At 38.9% G+C, this 14,271-nt stretch overlaps 1 protein-coding gene across 2 annotated transcripts; it reads left to right on the top strand.

The window, feature by feature from the left end:
* Positions 1-570: 570 nt before the first annotated feature.
* Positions 571-13,420, top strand: LOC102792522 (macrophage-stimulating protein receptor-like). Of its 2 annotated transcripts, none has more exons than XM_006783140.3 (21): positions 571-625; positions 1,354-2,634; positions 4,081-4,251; positions 4,380-4,499; positions 4,601-4,771; positions 4,911-5,077; positions 5,923-6,052; positions 6,165-6,301; positions 6,402-6,581; positions 6,670-6,769; positions 6,886-7,116; positions 7,265-7,411; positions 7,510-7,672; positions 8,146-8,238; positions 8,495-8,680; positions 8,765-8,845; positions 8,943-9,124; positions 9,248-9,357; positions 10,181-10,346; positions 10,455-10,591; positions 10,905-13,420. In XM_006783140.3, the coding sequence occupies exons 2-21, from the start codon at positions 1,438-1,440 to the stop codon at positions 11,128-11,130; spliced, it is 4,095 nt and encodes a 1,364-aa protein (XP_006783203.2). In that variant the 5' UTR covers positions 571-625; positions 1,354-1,437; the 3' UTR covers positions 11,131-13,420. The 2 variants fall into 2 exon arrangements, with proteins under 2 accessions (XP_006783203.2, XP_006783202.2); XM_006783139.3 differs by having other exon boundaries at positions 8,474-8,680.
* The last annotated feature ends 851 nt before the right edge of the window (positions 13,421-14,271 follow it).

The following is a 14,271-nucleotide window of genomic DNA, read 5'->3' as shown; positions in this document are numbered from 1 at the left end:
CTTCATACTTTCTCGTTGCAGGCGCGGCTTGGTAGGGCAGAACCCACTTAGGGAATATCACAGTCCACAGTCAAGCGAGTCAGAATGATGATGGCATTTCCGGTCTTTAACAGTTTAAAAGAATTAAACGTTGAATCATATTAGAAAACTTGTTTGAACGGGCAGTGTCATTCTCATTTTTACAGCACAAAAACGACACGAATTATCGTTTGTTTTGTAATAATAGCCAAATGAATATTGGTCCAGACATTTAGATGTACCTTTATTTAGCAAACAGGGTTGATAAGATAATAATGGCACGATAATGGCAGGATTTAAGGATATTAATTTCCACAGTATTTCTTTTTTCAATGAAAATTGGCTTATAATTTATCCAGATCTCCCGTCTATACAGTACCATACAACTGTAAAAATGCAAATCTCTCTGTAGGTCTGATGACCTGATTTTTTTTTTTTTTTTAAATCACCCTTTAGACACAAGACCGCTGGCCTGGAATGCTTTTATTGTGAAGGGTTAGTAACTTCCTGTTTTGTTTAGTTTTTTTTTTTGACGTGAAGTCTTAAAGGAATGGGGGAATTCAGTGCCAGTGTAAACTCACTGATAGAGGTATTCAGTCACTGTAAGGTGAGTAGAACTTCACTAGCATACGTATCTCTGAGGGATTCAAATTTGTTAAAGAAGTTGTTAAAGATTTTTTAAATTTTATTGGTTCCGGAGAACTTTCAGCTATTGGTCCATGTTGATGATTCCTATCCAAACAGTTCGAGTTAATACAAATGATTCTAACTGTAGTAGTATCATGGTTTTCATTAGGAGTTATGTCATATAGTAATATGAAATTTACAGTAACGTAGTCCTATATAAGCCTCCATGACCGTTTTGCACTGATAATAACTATTACTTTTGTGTATTTGACACATGTAATGTAGTTGTTACTCTGTATGTATTTTGTGTAGTTTTGGTGGGCTGAACGCTCCCATGGTTACTCCACATGTTACAACGCGTTGTTTCTTGTCCGCTTTAGATTGTATCGTTATCCTCGCAAATTCTTGTTGGGTTTTACATGCCGTGGCTGCGTATATTAGGTAATACTACCTTTTAAAATGAGGCATTTAAGAGGATAAGGTAAGGAAATGAAGATAAGGAAATGCTTAATCAAGAGCCTCAAAAAGAAAAAGAAAAAAAGCAGCTGATACTTTCCTCCTTCCTCAGTTCTCCAGCTGTGTCTCAGATTAAGTAAGCTGTAAAATGTTTACAGTATGAAGTGGAGAATCTCGGCTGAATGTCAGAATCCAGTGGTACAGCTTCCTGTCTGGTAAATCTCAACATTCCTTCTCTGCTTTTTCTTGCAGAGCTCCCGCTGGTTCTCCAGAATGTTTACTTCGAGAAAACTGTCTTACAGGTAGCATTTATTCACAGCAGACCATAAAGTGGAAATGGTCAGTTTGACTGCCTTGTTGACAGTATGGATATGGATGCAATCACAAACTGCCTTGGGGCAGCACACGTGTCCTTCTACACCTCAGAGTTCCATAGATTTCACTGTAAAATATTCCCTCCCCCACTTCCAAACCCAGAAACCAATACAGAACATTGCAGTGAACCAGGATAATGAACAGGTTTACATTGGATATCAGAATGCGGTAGTGGGAGTCAACAGTTCTATGAATAAAATATGGGAGGTGAAAACTGGACCTATAGGCAGTCCTGATTGTGAAACCTGTCTGGCATGCGATGTAGAAGTTAAACCTGAGGACCCAGTGGATACAGACAACGAGATTCTGCTTTTGGATCCTGATCTAAATCTAGTTCCATACTTGTACATTTGTGGAAGTACTCGGTATGGGATCTGTTACTTTACTGACATTACCCTTGAAGCCCCTGCACCTCAATGTTTATACACAAAAGAAAGGAACTCTCCAACCTACTGTCGTGACTGTGTGGCCAGCCCATTTGGTACCAAGGCCATGATCGCTGAAGATGGGCAGACATCATACTTCTTTGTTGCAGCCTCTGTCAATGACAGAATAACACAGACGTATCCAAGGAGGTCATTATCAGTGCTGAGGCCACTTTCAACTGAAGATGGCTTTGAGATGGTCACAAACGTGACAGTGCTTCCTGGACTACGTGACTCTTACAGCATTAACTACATCTACAGTTTCTCTGCCAAGGATTATGTCTACTTTCTTTCCTTGCAAAGGGAAAATCCCTACAAAAACGATTCAGCTTTTCAGACTCGTCTGGGACGACTGTCTATTTCTAATCCAGAGATGTGGATGTACAGAGAGCTTATTGTGGAGTGTCGGTACGAGCCAAAGCGCAGGAGAAGAAGGAGAGGGGCTTTCAAGGGTACTGTTTATAATGGATTACAGGCAGCACATTTCGGGCAAGTTGGGAAGGACTTGGCTGATGAGCTGAGGGTAGCTGAGGGAGAAAATGTTTTGTATGGGGTGTTCGCGGAGGTAAACAAGCATGGCCAGCCTCAGAAGAACTCAGCCCTCTGTGCGTTACCTTTAACTAAAATAAACCAAGAAATCGAGGCTGGTGAGGAGGCCTGCTGTAAGTCAAGTACAGAGCAGCTATCCAGAGGTCTCTGCCACTTCCAGCCATGTGAGAACTGCCCACATGAAGTGAGTAACTCTTTTTCATGCTCGAGTGTCATCAGAATGTCACTATATGCCCATACAGGAAATGGTCTGTCCAGACAAGCATTGTGAGCAAAGTGGTTTACAGTACAGTATTATTATTTTCTTGAGCAATAAAGGATTGTATATTCAAAGTAAAACTGAAGTTAGTCCATAAATCTTGAAAATTAAAATGATGTTTGCCTGCGGTAAATCTGGTGAAGGTGAGTGTGTGAGCGAGAGAGAGAACAGGGAGGGGTGGATGAGTCACTGGTGTGACCTGCATGTTGCGACACCATTACTCTGTTCTGTTTCAGTCAGTAAGTTTCAGTCTTTCTCAATGAAAAGGTGTGAACTGTTTGTAGTACAAGGCTTTGGTATAAAAACAGTTGCGGTTTCTTTTCATTTTAAAACAAATAACTGAGAGGACACAAACTGCCTCAGGGCAGCCCACATGTCCTTCCAGTCCTAGCAGGTTAGTGGATTTCACTGTGGAATATTTCCTCCCCAACTTCCAAATACACAAACCAATACAGAAGAGAAAGGTACTGGACGGTAAAGGCAGGTTCAGCCTTATAAGAACATGCACACCTCTCTCTTGAAACACCTTGAATGTAGCTATGGTTCCTCACGTCAAAATAAAATAAAGGTGTGGTCTTTCCTTTTATGGCGCTCAGTCTGTGTCCTTTGAGCTCCCACAGGCATGTACACCTACGGGAATGTGTGCCAGGAAACACAAGCTATAAATCCTGCTGATAAAAATGTGGAATTTCAAGGGGAGAATCAGTGTTGGACTGTACTCATCTCTATTTGAGTAGGAAATAGGATGAATATGAAAGAAGTGAGGGGCAAGGAGGAAGAAAATCAGTCAGAAAATATTAGTTAAAAGAGTCATGAAGCTGTCTTTAGAATCCCAGATTTTTACTTATTGAATCTGGTGTGTTCAATACAGTGAACTGTATTTCTATTTAAGCATTAAAGTCTGAGAAGCTCAAATGGTGTGAAAATTGGACATTGAAGTGAGAACTCAAATATGGGCATGCTGGAGCAGGTCAGCTTAATTAACTCACCAGTCTTGCAAAACCTGCTTTTTTTCTGGACCTTTTTTTTTAAACCAGTCTAACTCATGTTTTGCACGCCCACCATGCAAATGTTTAGTTTCAGCAGAAGACAGAAACTACTCTGAGAAACAGTCACCAAGTCAACAAAGCTGAGGTCATTGCTGTTTTATGACTTTCCAATCACGGCTTGTTACCATGGCTGGAGGAAACTACAGCACTTCCTCTATAAATGAATAACATTAAGATTTTTTTTCTATCCCTTTTTCTTGTCACACAAACACGTCTTCATGTACTTATTCTAGAACGAGCCCAGTGCTGATAGAGGCAGATATGCTGAAGATGAAACTCCTTGAGCTGTCCATGTGTAAATGTGTTTTTTCTGCTTGTACAGAACTCTGATAGCAGATGCACTGATAAGCCCACTCTGGTGTCAAAGCCATACTACAGAATCGATCTCTTCAACAGCGAGATGAGAAATGTACTGTTTACTTCAGTTCTGGTGAACACGATTGGGACTCATACGGTGGGCCATTTTGGCACGTCAGATGGGAGGATACTCCAGGTAACAACATGGTGTTGGGCTGGAGAGTACGCTGAAGTTGGAATGCATTATAAAGTACTGAATGTAGATGTTTTTGCTATGATTTCCATGAATCCTTGCGACATTACCTCTCTGTTTCACATGTTTAGGTGATTTTAAGTTCCTATAACCATATTATTTTTGCCAACTATTCATTGGGAGAGACTGCAGTGTTGAGGAACGCAGCTGTGTACTCTGAGGATTCACTTCTCTTTGTGGTTGGAAATAAGGTAACACTCATAATACCTGCCACAGGTACTGCTTATCTCTTGATGAATTTTCTCTTGTATGTCTTTTATAACACCCTCATCTTACTCTCTCCACAATCAAGATGTTCAGGGTGCCCTCTACAGGACCAGGGTGTGCACATTTTAAGACGTGCCCCATGTGTTTGAATGCTCCGTCTTTCATGAACTGTGGCTGGTGTTCGGGAATCTGCTCAAGGCAGGAGGAGTGTAGCTCACAGTGGAACAAAAAGTCTTGCGGACCTATCATAACAGAGGTAAATCTGTCACTCTGTGTGACTCTGTGATAAGCCATTGCATGGTTAAACAAAATGAGTCATAAAGTTCCTCCAGTCACACTGATTATACATACACATAATTAGCTACTGATTTATGGTGGTAATTTTATTTTTCCAGTTTTTTCCTAAAATGGTCCCCGCTGGTGGTGTGACTGAAGTGACGCTGTGCGGATCAGAATTTCAGTCTGCTCTGCGACCGCCCATCATCAGCGGCAAAACCCACATCGTTACTGTGGGCTCGGGGACCGTGTGTGGTGTCCTGCCTGAAAAGAGCAATAGTAGCAGGTGAGTAGTTCAATCCCACGTATGCTCCATTTCCTCGTGTTGGAAGTGCTGCTCAATGTGCTGCTCAGACTTAATTAAAAAATGATGGTATTGAGCTTTTTATTGGTTATATAACTGATGTATTAATTCAGACATATAAACTTCTGTTCTTAACATCTCAGTGACATCTTTTGTCAAATCTTTGTGCAAAACAATAATTTGGGGCTTATTGGCTCAGAGGAGGCAGGGAAAAAGATTGTTGGACAAGAATAACTATAACAGAGTTGAGACTGACAGCGTAGTGATGTCAAGAACAGAAAAGCAACACCCAGGAAAGCAGGCAGATGAGTGATTACAGTTCGTCCTTATTGAATTTAGTTGACCTCTTGGGTCTCAGAGTACAGGCTTATTTTTTTTCCTAGAGTTTCCAAAAGTAGAGTAGAAGGTAGAGCCTTGAGCTATTAGGCCTGCTCCTGTGGAATCAGTTCTAGTTTGGTTTCAGGAGGCAGATTAGATATATAAGTTTTCCTAAATGAGTCTGTGAAGGTTCTCAGTCATCCAGGTCATCGTAGTCTAGGGAGCTTGGAAAGAAAAGCGTCTGGACTTCTTAGAGTTGCTCGAAGACGTTTCACCTCTCATGCGAGAATCTTCTTCAGTTCTAAGGTCAAATGGTGGAGAGTCCCAGATTTAAACCCAGTGGGAGTGTACCCCCAAAGAGGGGGGAAACTTTCCAAAACACTCACTCCTCTCACATGATTTGTCTTTTATTTTGTTAGTTGTTTATCATCCCTTTATGGGAAACATCAGATGGCTCATATTCTCTCATAGAACTAACAGACATGCCATTCCCTGTGTCTCTAATGCAGACTGGTGTGCAAAATCAAGGAAGAGACACCAAACCAGGGACTCAACATCACTCTGGAAGTGAATGAGGGAGAGGTGGAGGGCATTTTCTCAGTTGAAGGCACAGCTCAGATTTCTGGCTTGTCATTTGTGGTGAGATCAATTTTTAAATGGCACCACCCATTCTGTTTTCTAATTATCAGAAATAATTTCTGTAATGCATTTTGGAATCACGATGTGATTTACTTTGTGTGTTTCTTATTAGACACCCAGCATAACAGAAATCAAGCCTGATTACGGGCCCTTGTTTGGAGGAACAGTGGTCACATTAACAGGCAGATATCTTAACACAGGAGTAACAAGAAATGTCAAAATTGGAGATAAAAGCTGCACCATTCAAAAGTGAGTAACGTAGATGCTACAACACATTGGTTTTGCTGTGCATTTAAGCAGGTAGCCTTAGTTACGTATAGTTGGTTATTTGAATTTTTATTGCTTGCAGTGTTTCTGAAGAAAAGGGGACTTTGTCTTCAATCGTCTGCCACACAGAAGCTGCTGAAGCTGTTGGGGAACTACCTGTGAAAGTCATTATTGACAGTCTTCAAGTGAATGACACTAAGATGTTTTCCTACAAGAATAATCCTGTTATAAACTCTGTGTTTCCGAATTGCAGTTTCCAAAGGTATGACACTAAACTGGTCTAACTAATAGGCTTACCACCAAGTTCCTCATCAAAACTAGCAGGTATGCTAATTTATATTGCCTTACAGAGGCTCCAAGCTGGTGATAGAAGGTCAGAATCTTGATGTCGCTAACAAAATTGTGGTTGAGTACACTCTGAAATTTCACTTCAGTGAGCGTCTTCAACGGGTAAGTAAGGTTTTGTAAAACTTTACTGGGATTTTTTACTAATGCAGTTACATTTTTCAGTTAATTAATTTTAACTTGATTGCAAACAGCATATTATTTTTTTTGTTTTACCTCAGGATTGCAGTGGCACAAGAAATGCCACACACATGGAGTGCTGGGTTCCTGCTTTTCCAGAACAAATTCCAGATACCATTTTTAAAACTGGAGCGCTTTCTATTCACATAGATGGGGAAAATGACGTCTGGAAAAGTAACTTTTCCTACTACCCTAATGCCCAAGTCATTCCCTTTGAAAATGATGACAGTATATTACGTCTAAAACCAGGAGAGGACGAGGTTTCACTGCATGTATGTTCACACACTTGTGCAGTTTTTCCCACTCTGTCATTTGTTTGGCTGTTTGTACAAAAACCTCAGGAACAGTAGTTGCATTCTTCACAAGACAACAATTACTACTTGTGTTTTAACATTTAAACCCTTTTTCAATTTGTAACAGCATAAAAAATTGGATGCAGTACAAACATGTATGAAGATCACAATGACCATTGGTGATGTGGTCTGCAAAGCGCAGGTTTTGCAAAATGAGCTGACCTGCAGGATTCCTAAAGGCCTGGTTGTTCCCAGCAACGGGCTGCCTGTTAGGGTAAGAATCATCTGTTTAAGCCATCCTAAATCACTTATGGAGATTCCTATTTAAGTAAATGTATTTAACAAGAGGGATCATATTTTCCACTGCTGCAGGTGTTTGTGAACCATGACGTTTATGATATGGGTACAGTGCTCTTTGATGACAGCTTCAAAAACAATGCGATTGCAGGCATTGTCCTGGGCATCCTTGCCGCACTGGTAGTAGGAGCTGCCCTTGCATTAATTGTTATGATTAATTTCAGGAAAAAAAAGAGAGGTGAGAAAGACTTTGCTATTTCATGATGCATTTCAATAAACTGACATACTTTACTAAGCAATCTTGCAACAAATTTTAATTACATGCATCTCTCAGTCGTTCTTAGCTGACCTTCGGCTGCTAACTGGTGCTTCACACATTATCCTCAGTGGATTCTTCCCTTGTGTCATTCACAATTTAGTAAAAAAAAAAAAAAAAAAAAAAAAAAAAAAATATATATATATATATATATATATATATAAAAAGCTCTACATGACCAAGCTCATGACATAAGGTTTCAGCTAATCCACTGAGATCATATTCTAGCAGGTGGCATGAAGCACCTTGTAACTGTGTATTCTAAAAACTGTTATAAAAATGACCATTCTATTACTTTAAATTTATATGCACACCTTCAGAATGTATTTTGTCCTGTCTATCTCTATGATTTTTCTTTGTCAATTGATTTTGATTGATTGAATTCACCCCTCCAGCCACCATAGAGAATCGCTTATCAGCGATGATGTCACACAATCTACGCCTGAGCAACAATAATTCTTCTTCTCCAACAGATGACTACAGACAGGGTGAGAGATTCAAGCCATGAACTGATTCAGTTTAATGTGTCAAAGAACAACCTGACTAATAAAGTTATTTAGGAACATTATTATTATTGAGGAACATTATCAACTTGAGCATAGATAATCTTTTTTTTATCCCAGTCCATTAAATACTTTCATGCTTTTCATTCTTCGCATGTACTCAGATTTTATCAGTTATTTATTTGCCTGTTTATGTTTTTTCTCTAATGCATTACAATAGATCTTTACTATCAAACTTCAGGTTCAGCAGGACTGGCTTTCCAGGGTTTATTGTACAGTGCCAGCTCTGATCATCTGTCTGTTCCTTTGATGCCACGAGACAATATCTCAATGATTAGCCTGAATTCCAATCTTCTTGAAGAGGTCAAAGATGTGCTAATCCCACCTGAGATGCTCTCAATTGAGGATAGTCAGATTATTGGCAAAGGTGAACCTCAGTATTGTACAATTGTTATTACTAGTTTGCCAATTTAGCACAGAATTCCTATAAGGCAATTTTCTTCTAATATAGGTCACTTTGGGACAGTTTATCATGGATACCTGTTAGACAGCAACAAGAAAGAAATCCACTGTGCTATTAAATCACTGAACAGTAAGTGAATATCAGTTTATTTCATAAAAGAAATTGGTGTTTTGTGAGCTGCTGGCTGGTAGATTAAAGTATTTTATTATATGTGTTTTATTAACAGGGATAACAGATTTCCGGGAAGTAGACCAGTTCCTCAGAGAGGGGATCATTATGAAAGGCTTTAACCACCCTAACATACTGTCACTGCTGGGTATCATGCTGCCCAAAGAAGGGCTCCCCCTGGTGGTTCTGCCATATATGAAGCATGGAGATCTGCGCCATTTCATCCGTTCTAAGAACAGGGTAAATTAAACTGTGGGGACTGTGAAGATGCTCTATTCACGCCATTACAAGTTTTAGCATTTCAGAACATGTCCTTAGATCTCTCTTTTTTTTTTGGTTTTACAAACTCTTTGTCCTTTACAGAATCCAACAGTGAAAGACCTGATTGGGTTTGGTCTTCAGGTTGCCAGGGGAATGGAGTACTTAGCCCAAAAGAAATTTGTTCACAGAGACCTGGCTGCGCGTAACTGCATGTGAGTGTGACTCATGCACTGATTACTGGCCTTGATATGAAAGACTTTGACTCACTACAAGAAAACTTATTTGTTGTTGGCCATAAGGGGAAATAATTCTGCAGTTTTAGCCGTTTTAAATTTGTGAACACATTGTTGTAGTCAGTTGTATATAGCAAAATGAAATTATTTCATGAAAATAATTCGATGTTCATTACAAAGCTTGTTAATAAATTCATCAGCTTTCAGGCATCTTTTAAAATTATTAGTTATTTTCTGCAATGTTAAAAAAAGTATTAGATAAAAGTGACAAATGTACATTAACATGATTTTGAAAAAAAAAATCATTTTAGATTCTTTTTTCTACTTGAAAGATAGTTTAGATCAGAGGTCCCCAGCCTTTTTTGCATCACAGACCAGTTTATGTCCGACAATATTTTCATGTACCAGCCTTTAAGGTGTTGCAGATGAATGCAACAAAATAAAACAAGTACCGATACCAAAAAAAGGAACATTTATTCATAACACACGGGAAAAATAAAATAAATAATAAAAACCGCTAAAAAGCCCGAAAACCATAAATTTCACACCCGAGCCTCAACTCTCCCGGCCCGGTACCAAATGACTCACAGACCGGCCTGGGGGTTGGGACCGCTGGTTTAGATGTTAAACACATAGCTTACTCAACGTGTATAAGCTTACACCATTAGATCTCATCATAGAGAACATGATTGATATTCACTGACACTCATTGTACACGTGCTAGTCTACATGTTAGAAATGTAAAGTAGAAATATGTTATTTGAACTAGATAGTCCATTCTTAAGATGTTTTGTCTTGACAGGCTGGATGAAAACTTCACAGTAAAGGTTGCTGACTTTGGTATGGCAAGAGACGTCTATGCCAAGGAGTACTACAGCATTCAAGATCACAAAAGGGTGAAGCTCCCTGTAAAGTGGATGGCCATTGAAAGCCTGCAAACACAGAAGTTCACAACCAAGTCTGATGTTGTAAGTGTGCCTAATTAATCAAGCCAAAGAAGATCATTTTAAATCAATCACTCAACCAATCAATCAATCAATATACATACAATATATTATTCTTTATCTGTTTCACAGTGGTCATATGGCATCTTACTGTGGGAGCTGTTAACCAGAGGTGCTAGCCCGTATCCAGAGGTGGACCCCTATGACATCACGCAGTACTTGTTGAAGGGACGTCGGCTTCTGCAGCCACAGTATTGCCCAGACACCCTGTAAGAATTAGCACCCTTTCACTGTCCCGTAGCATATGGGCATTATTAGATAAGATAACTCTTTATTGTCATTGCACAGTCATACATAGTACAATAGTGCAATGAAAACTGTCCTACGTCGGCATTATGTAACGTTGATGTCTTTAGTGGCCTCAATTCCACCCTGCATACCTCTAAATCGCAGGGATTTAATCCTATGTTACTTTGTATTTGAGAAAAAACAATGGCCGTTATTCAGTAGTGTCTTCACCTGCTTACTCTTTTACTTACTCAGCTTTTCATTCAATAATTTACGCAATTATTCATTCCACAGCTATGTAATCATGCTGGCGTGTTGGGACCCGGAGCCCGAGTGTAGACCTACCTTCCATAGCTTGGCTACCGAAGTGCAGCACATCCTGTCCAATCTGAAAGGAGAGCACTACATCAGTTTGAAGGTTACCTACGTCAACTTAGACCAGCCAAGGCCTTACCCCTCCCTAGTTGGAAGTGAAGCCACAACCTCAGACTTGGACACAGACTCTGATGGTGCCAGCTGAAGGTGCAATGACACAAAGCTCTTTGGCAGGCTCACGGCATCCAGAGTTGGAAAACATACAAGAGAAAAAGACAGCTTATAAAAATTTTTATGTGTATAAACCCAAGCACGCTGAACATTTCACTACTGATTTATTTGACACTGTAGGCATTATAAATTCTAACTGGAGGGAATAAACCCCACTGGAAGATTCATACTGGTTACTAAATTTTTTTTGTGACAAAATAGAAGCAGCACGCTGACTTATTTTCTATAACACGAGTGTGAATGAGACAAAATGAATGTAAAATAGAGCCTTGTTCTTAGACTTGCAGAACAGGGTTGAGTGGTACGTACATGGTGTTATTCACACAGTACGTGTCTCTAAATGTCTCTAAATCAGTACCTTAAACGTTGGGGACATATGACAGTGACTTGTGCTCAGGGTTAACAGTTTTTGCACCACAATTGTCTTGCCATATGGGCTAACTTAAATTGTTTTTTTTAGGTCTGTAGCATGTAGATTTAAAAAGAATACATGTGTGCATCTTACATCACACATGTAAAATAACTCAGTCGACACAAATTTGGAGCCGCTGATACAAAAAAAGCTCTGGGCCCAGAGTTATGAAAGTGAGCTTTTTGTCCTGTGTGGAAACACATCCATGCTTGTAATTATCACTAGAGGGCAACAAATGCCTTATTCTGAAGAAAACTTGAGTTGCTGGTGCAGTGATGTTCTGCACTACAGCAGTCGTCTCCACACAAAGGTGCCGCACAATCGGTACAACTATATTTAACTAAACCTCAGAGAACCAGATTCACAGTTTCACTGAGTGAATGTAACACATTACGGTCTTTTCATTTCAATCAGCAAAATGTAACCTGAAAAGCATTTTGATGAATTTCTGTGCCTTTTGCTTTTAATTAAAATAATCTCCATAGTACATAGGACATTTGAAGGTCATTTATTATATGGGCACTGATTTTAATCTTCTATACTGACGCTGTAATGTGGTTTCAAACTGATAGTTTATTTTCACAGACTAGCTTTCCACCAAGAGCAATCAATTCAGTTCAAAGATAGTTGAGTTTTGTTATTGCTATTTATTTTTGTTGAATCAAAGACCGATCTGATCTTTTCAGTAGCTTCCACAGTCAAGCGGGGCTTTATACAAAATGCTTGATTCCATATAATCTTCTCCAAAAAGACTTATTGTGAATAAACAGTGTGAAAAAACCTACAGCAGATGGGCAAACAGGAACATTCCAGCTTTTTAAAAAATCAATTTAAAATTTTATTCGGAGCACCGCAGCAAGTACAAAAGTTCTTCATGAAAGGGGATCGTCAAAGCCAAAGATGAAAATGATGCTGAGTGCATTGACACAGGTCTGAGGCAGTGCAGCGCTTGTTCTCTGCCAGGTAGATGAGAGGAAAAACACAAAACTGTTTGAGGTCTGAATAATGTTAGCTCAACCAGAGTGAAAACTGCATGCCTCTACCTAATCTGTGTATCTAGCATTTGTAATACTCTATGAATAATTTATGGATCTAAAAAAAGATTTTCTTTTTCCATCCCTTGCCTTTAGGTACTGTAAAGGTGGTAGCAATAATGACAAGTTCTGGTTACACTCAGGTCCAGATTTTGGGAAAAAAAAATCTAATGAGCTGGCCTAAAGACTAAAGAGAATCTGTTTTTCCCCCTATGAACATTGTGTAAGATGTCGTTATTTAAGTTACGTTGAAGCATGCATAGGATCTATTTTGTTTGTATGCTACTAATGACCTACAGGAATTTAAAAAAAAAAAATGGTTTTGTTATCAACCTTTTTTATTCAGATCATTTTAAAAATGTATTTTTAGACAGTATGTGATGAGCACGAGCTCATGCAGCAAGCACTCTAAGCTTCAACTCAATGATCCTAAAGCAGTAGAAAGACACAGCACGTAGTTTAACTGTTCCTCAGACTCAGAGTTAAGCTTTTTTAGACAAGCGCTATAAACCATCAGTCTTTACAAAAAATATAGATTTGTGACATAGCATGGATTTTAAATAAAAAGTGAAATCAATTTGGGGAATGAAAAAGGGTTCTTTTTTACATTGTTTTTCTTATGATATGGAAATCAGAGTGATTTTTTTCTTCTCCTGTGACAATATTTCTCTTTGCGTTTTGATTTCAGCAGACATGCTGAGCAACTGTCAGGTTTGGCACTACAAAAAGACACTATAAATGTGAAGTATGTTGTAAAAAGTGAAAGTAAATGTGCTCGGCGACTATGTGTGAATAAACAGATCTCTTAATGGACTTCAGATGAAGCCACAGTTGACTCATTTGTTGCTTACTGAAACTAAAGAAACTGATGACCGGCACTACCACATCTACATAGCTTAAAATGGGTTGCCCTGTGATCTGTTACTGAATTTTGTGTAATTGGTGGCCTTGCAGAAGGATTTTAAATAAAATGCTCCAAATATTTCTGAGATTGATGTTGATGTTCCTCAGACACATAATCCCATAATCCAAATTATGCAACGTGAATGTATTTTCTTTAGAACGTACCCATGTTTGTTTGTTTTTCACACACATACACACACACACGAACAAAGTAATCTAATACATATCTGACTTACTTTTCAAATCAGATATACTAAACATCAGGGAAACATCTGTTTCCTGATGTCATAATGACTTTGAAGTTGAAATGAATGCTGTTTGCAACCAGCAACTCCAAATGTAAATGTAAACGTGGCATTAGTCCATACCAGTTTAAGCCTGAGGACAGAACAATAGCAGACATCGGTATTTTTTCCAACAGGAGCTTCGTGATGCATGCTCAGCCATCCAGGTAAGTAAATGTCAAAAAGTTGTGGATGCTATGTTTTGATTTTCTCCAACCTTATAAACAGTAAATATACTACATGTAGTATGTATAATACACATTAATAATTAGAAGGAAAAGAAGTTAAATGATGGAGGGGCAATCATTAACGAATATTATTGTATAACTAACAATACAATTTCAAAGCAACCCTCAGCATAAGCACATCATTTCAGCTGGTCTGTTTATTCAGAACCACTAAATACTGAATGTTCCTCCTTCTCTTTGCACACACAGACACACAAACACCTTCCTATCCAAACCCACAGTGATGGGGAATAG

Source organism: Neolamprologus brichardi, chromosome 5 (assembly GCF_056152115.1).
Source record: "Neolamprologus brichardi isolate AB-2024 chromosome 5, ASM5615211v1, whole genome shotgun sequence".
Classification (NCBI taxonomy): Eukaryota; Metazoa; Chordata; class Actinopteri; order Cichliformes; family Cichlidae; genus Neolamprologus; species Neolamprologus brichardi.
This window is presented reverse-complemented; position numbering and strand designations above follow the sequence as displayed.

Excerpts from the sequence above, each read along its gene's own strand:
- LOC102792522 (XM_006783139.3), top strand. The coding sequence starts at position 1,438 with ATGGTCAGTTTGACTGCCTTGTTGACAGTATGGATATGGATGCAATCA. Across the intron at positions 10,347-10,454 it reads TCACAACCAAGTCTGATGTT|TGGTCATATGGCATCTTACT; the intron begins GTAAGTGTGCCT and ends TCTGTTTCACAG. Across the intron at positions 10,592-10,904 it reads CAGTATTGCCCAGACACCCT|CTATGTAATCATGCTGGCGT; the intron begins GTAAGAATTAGC and ends TTCATTCCACAG.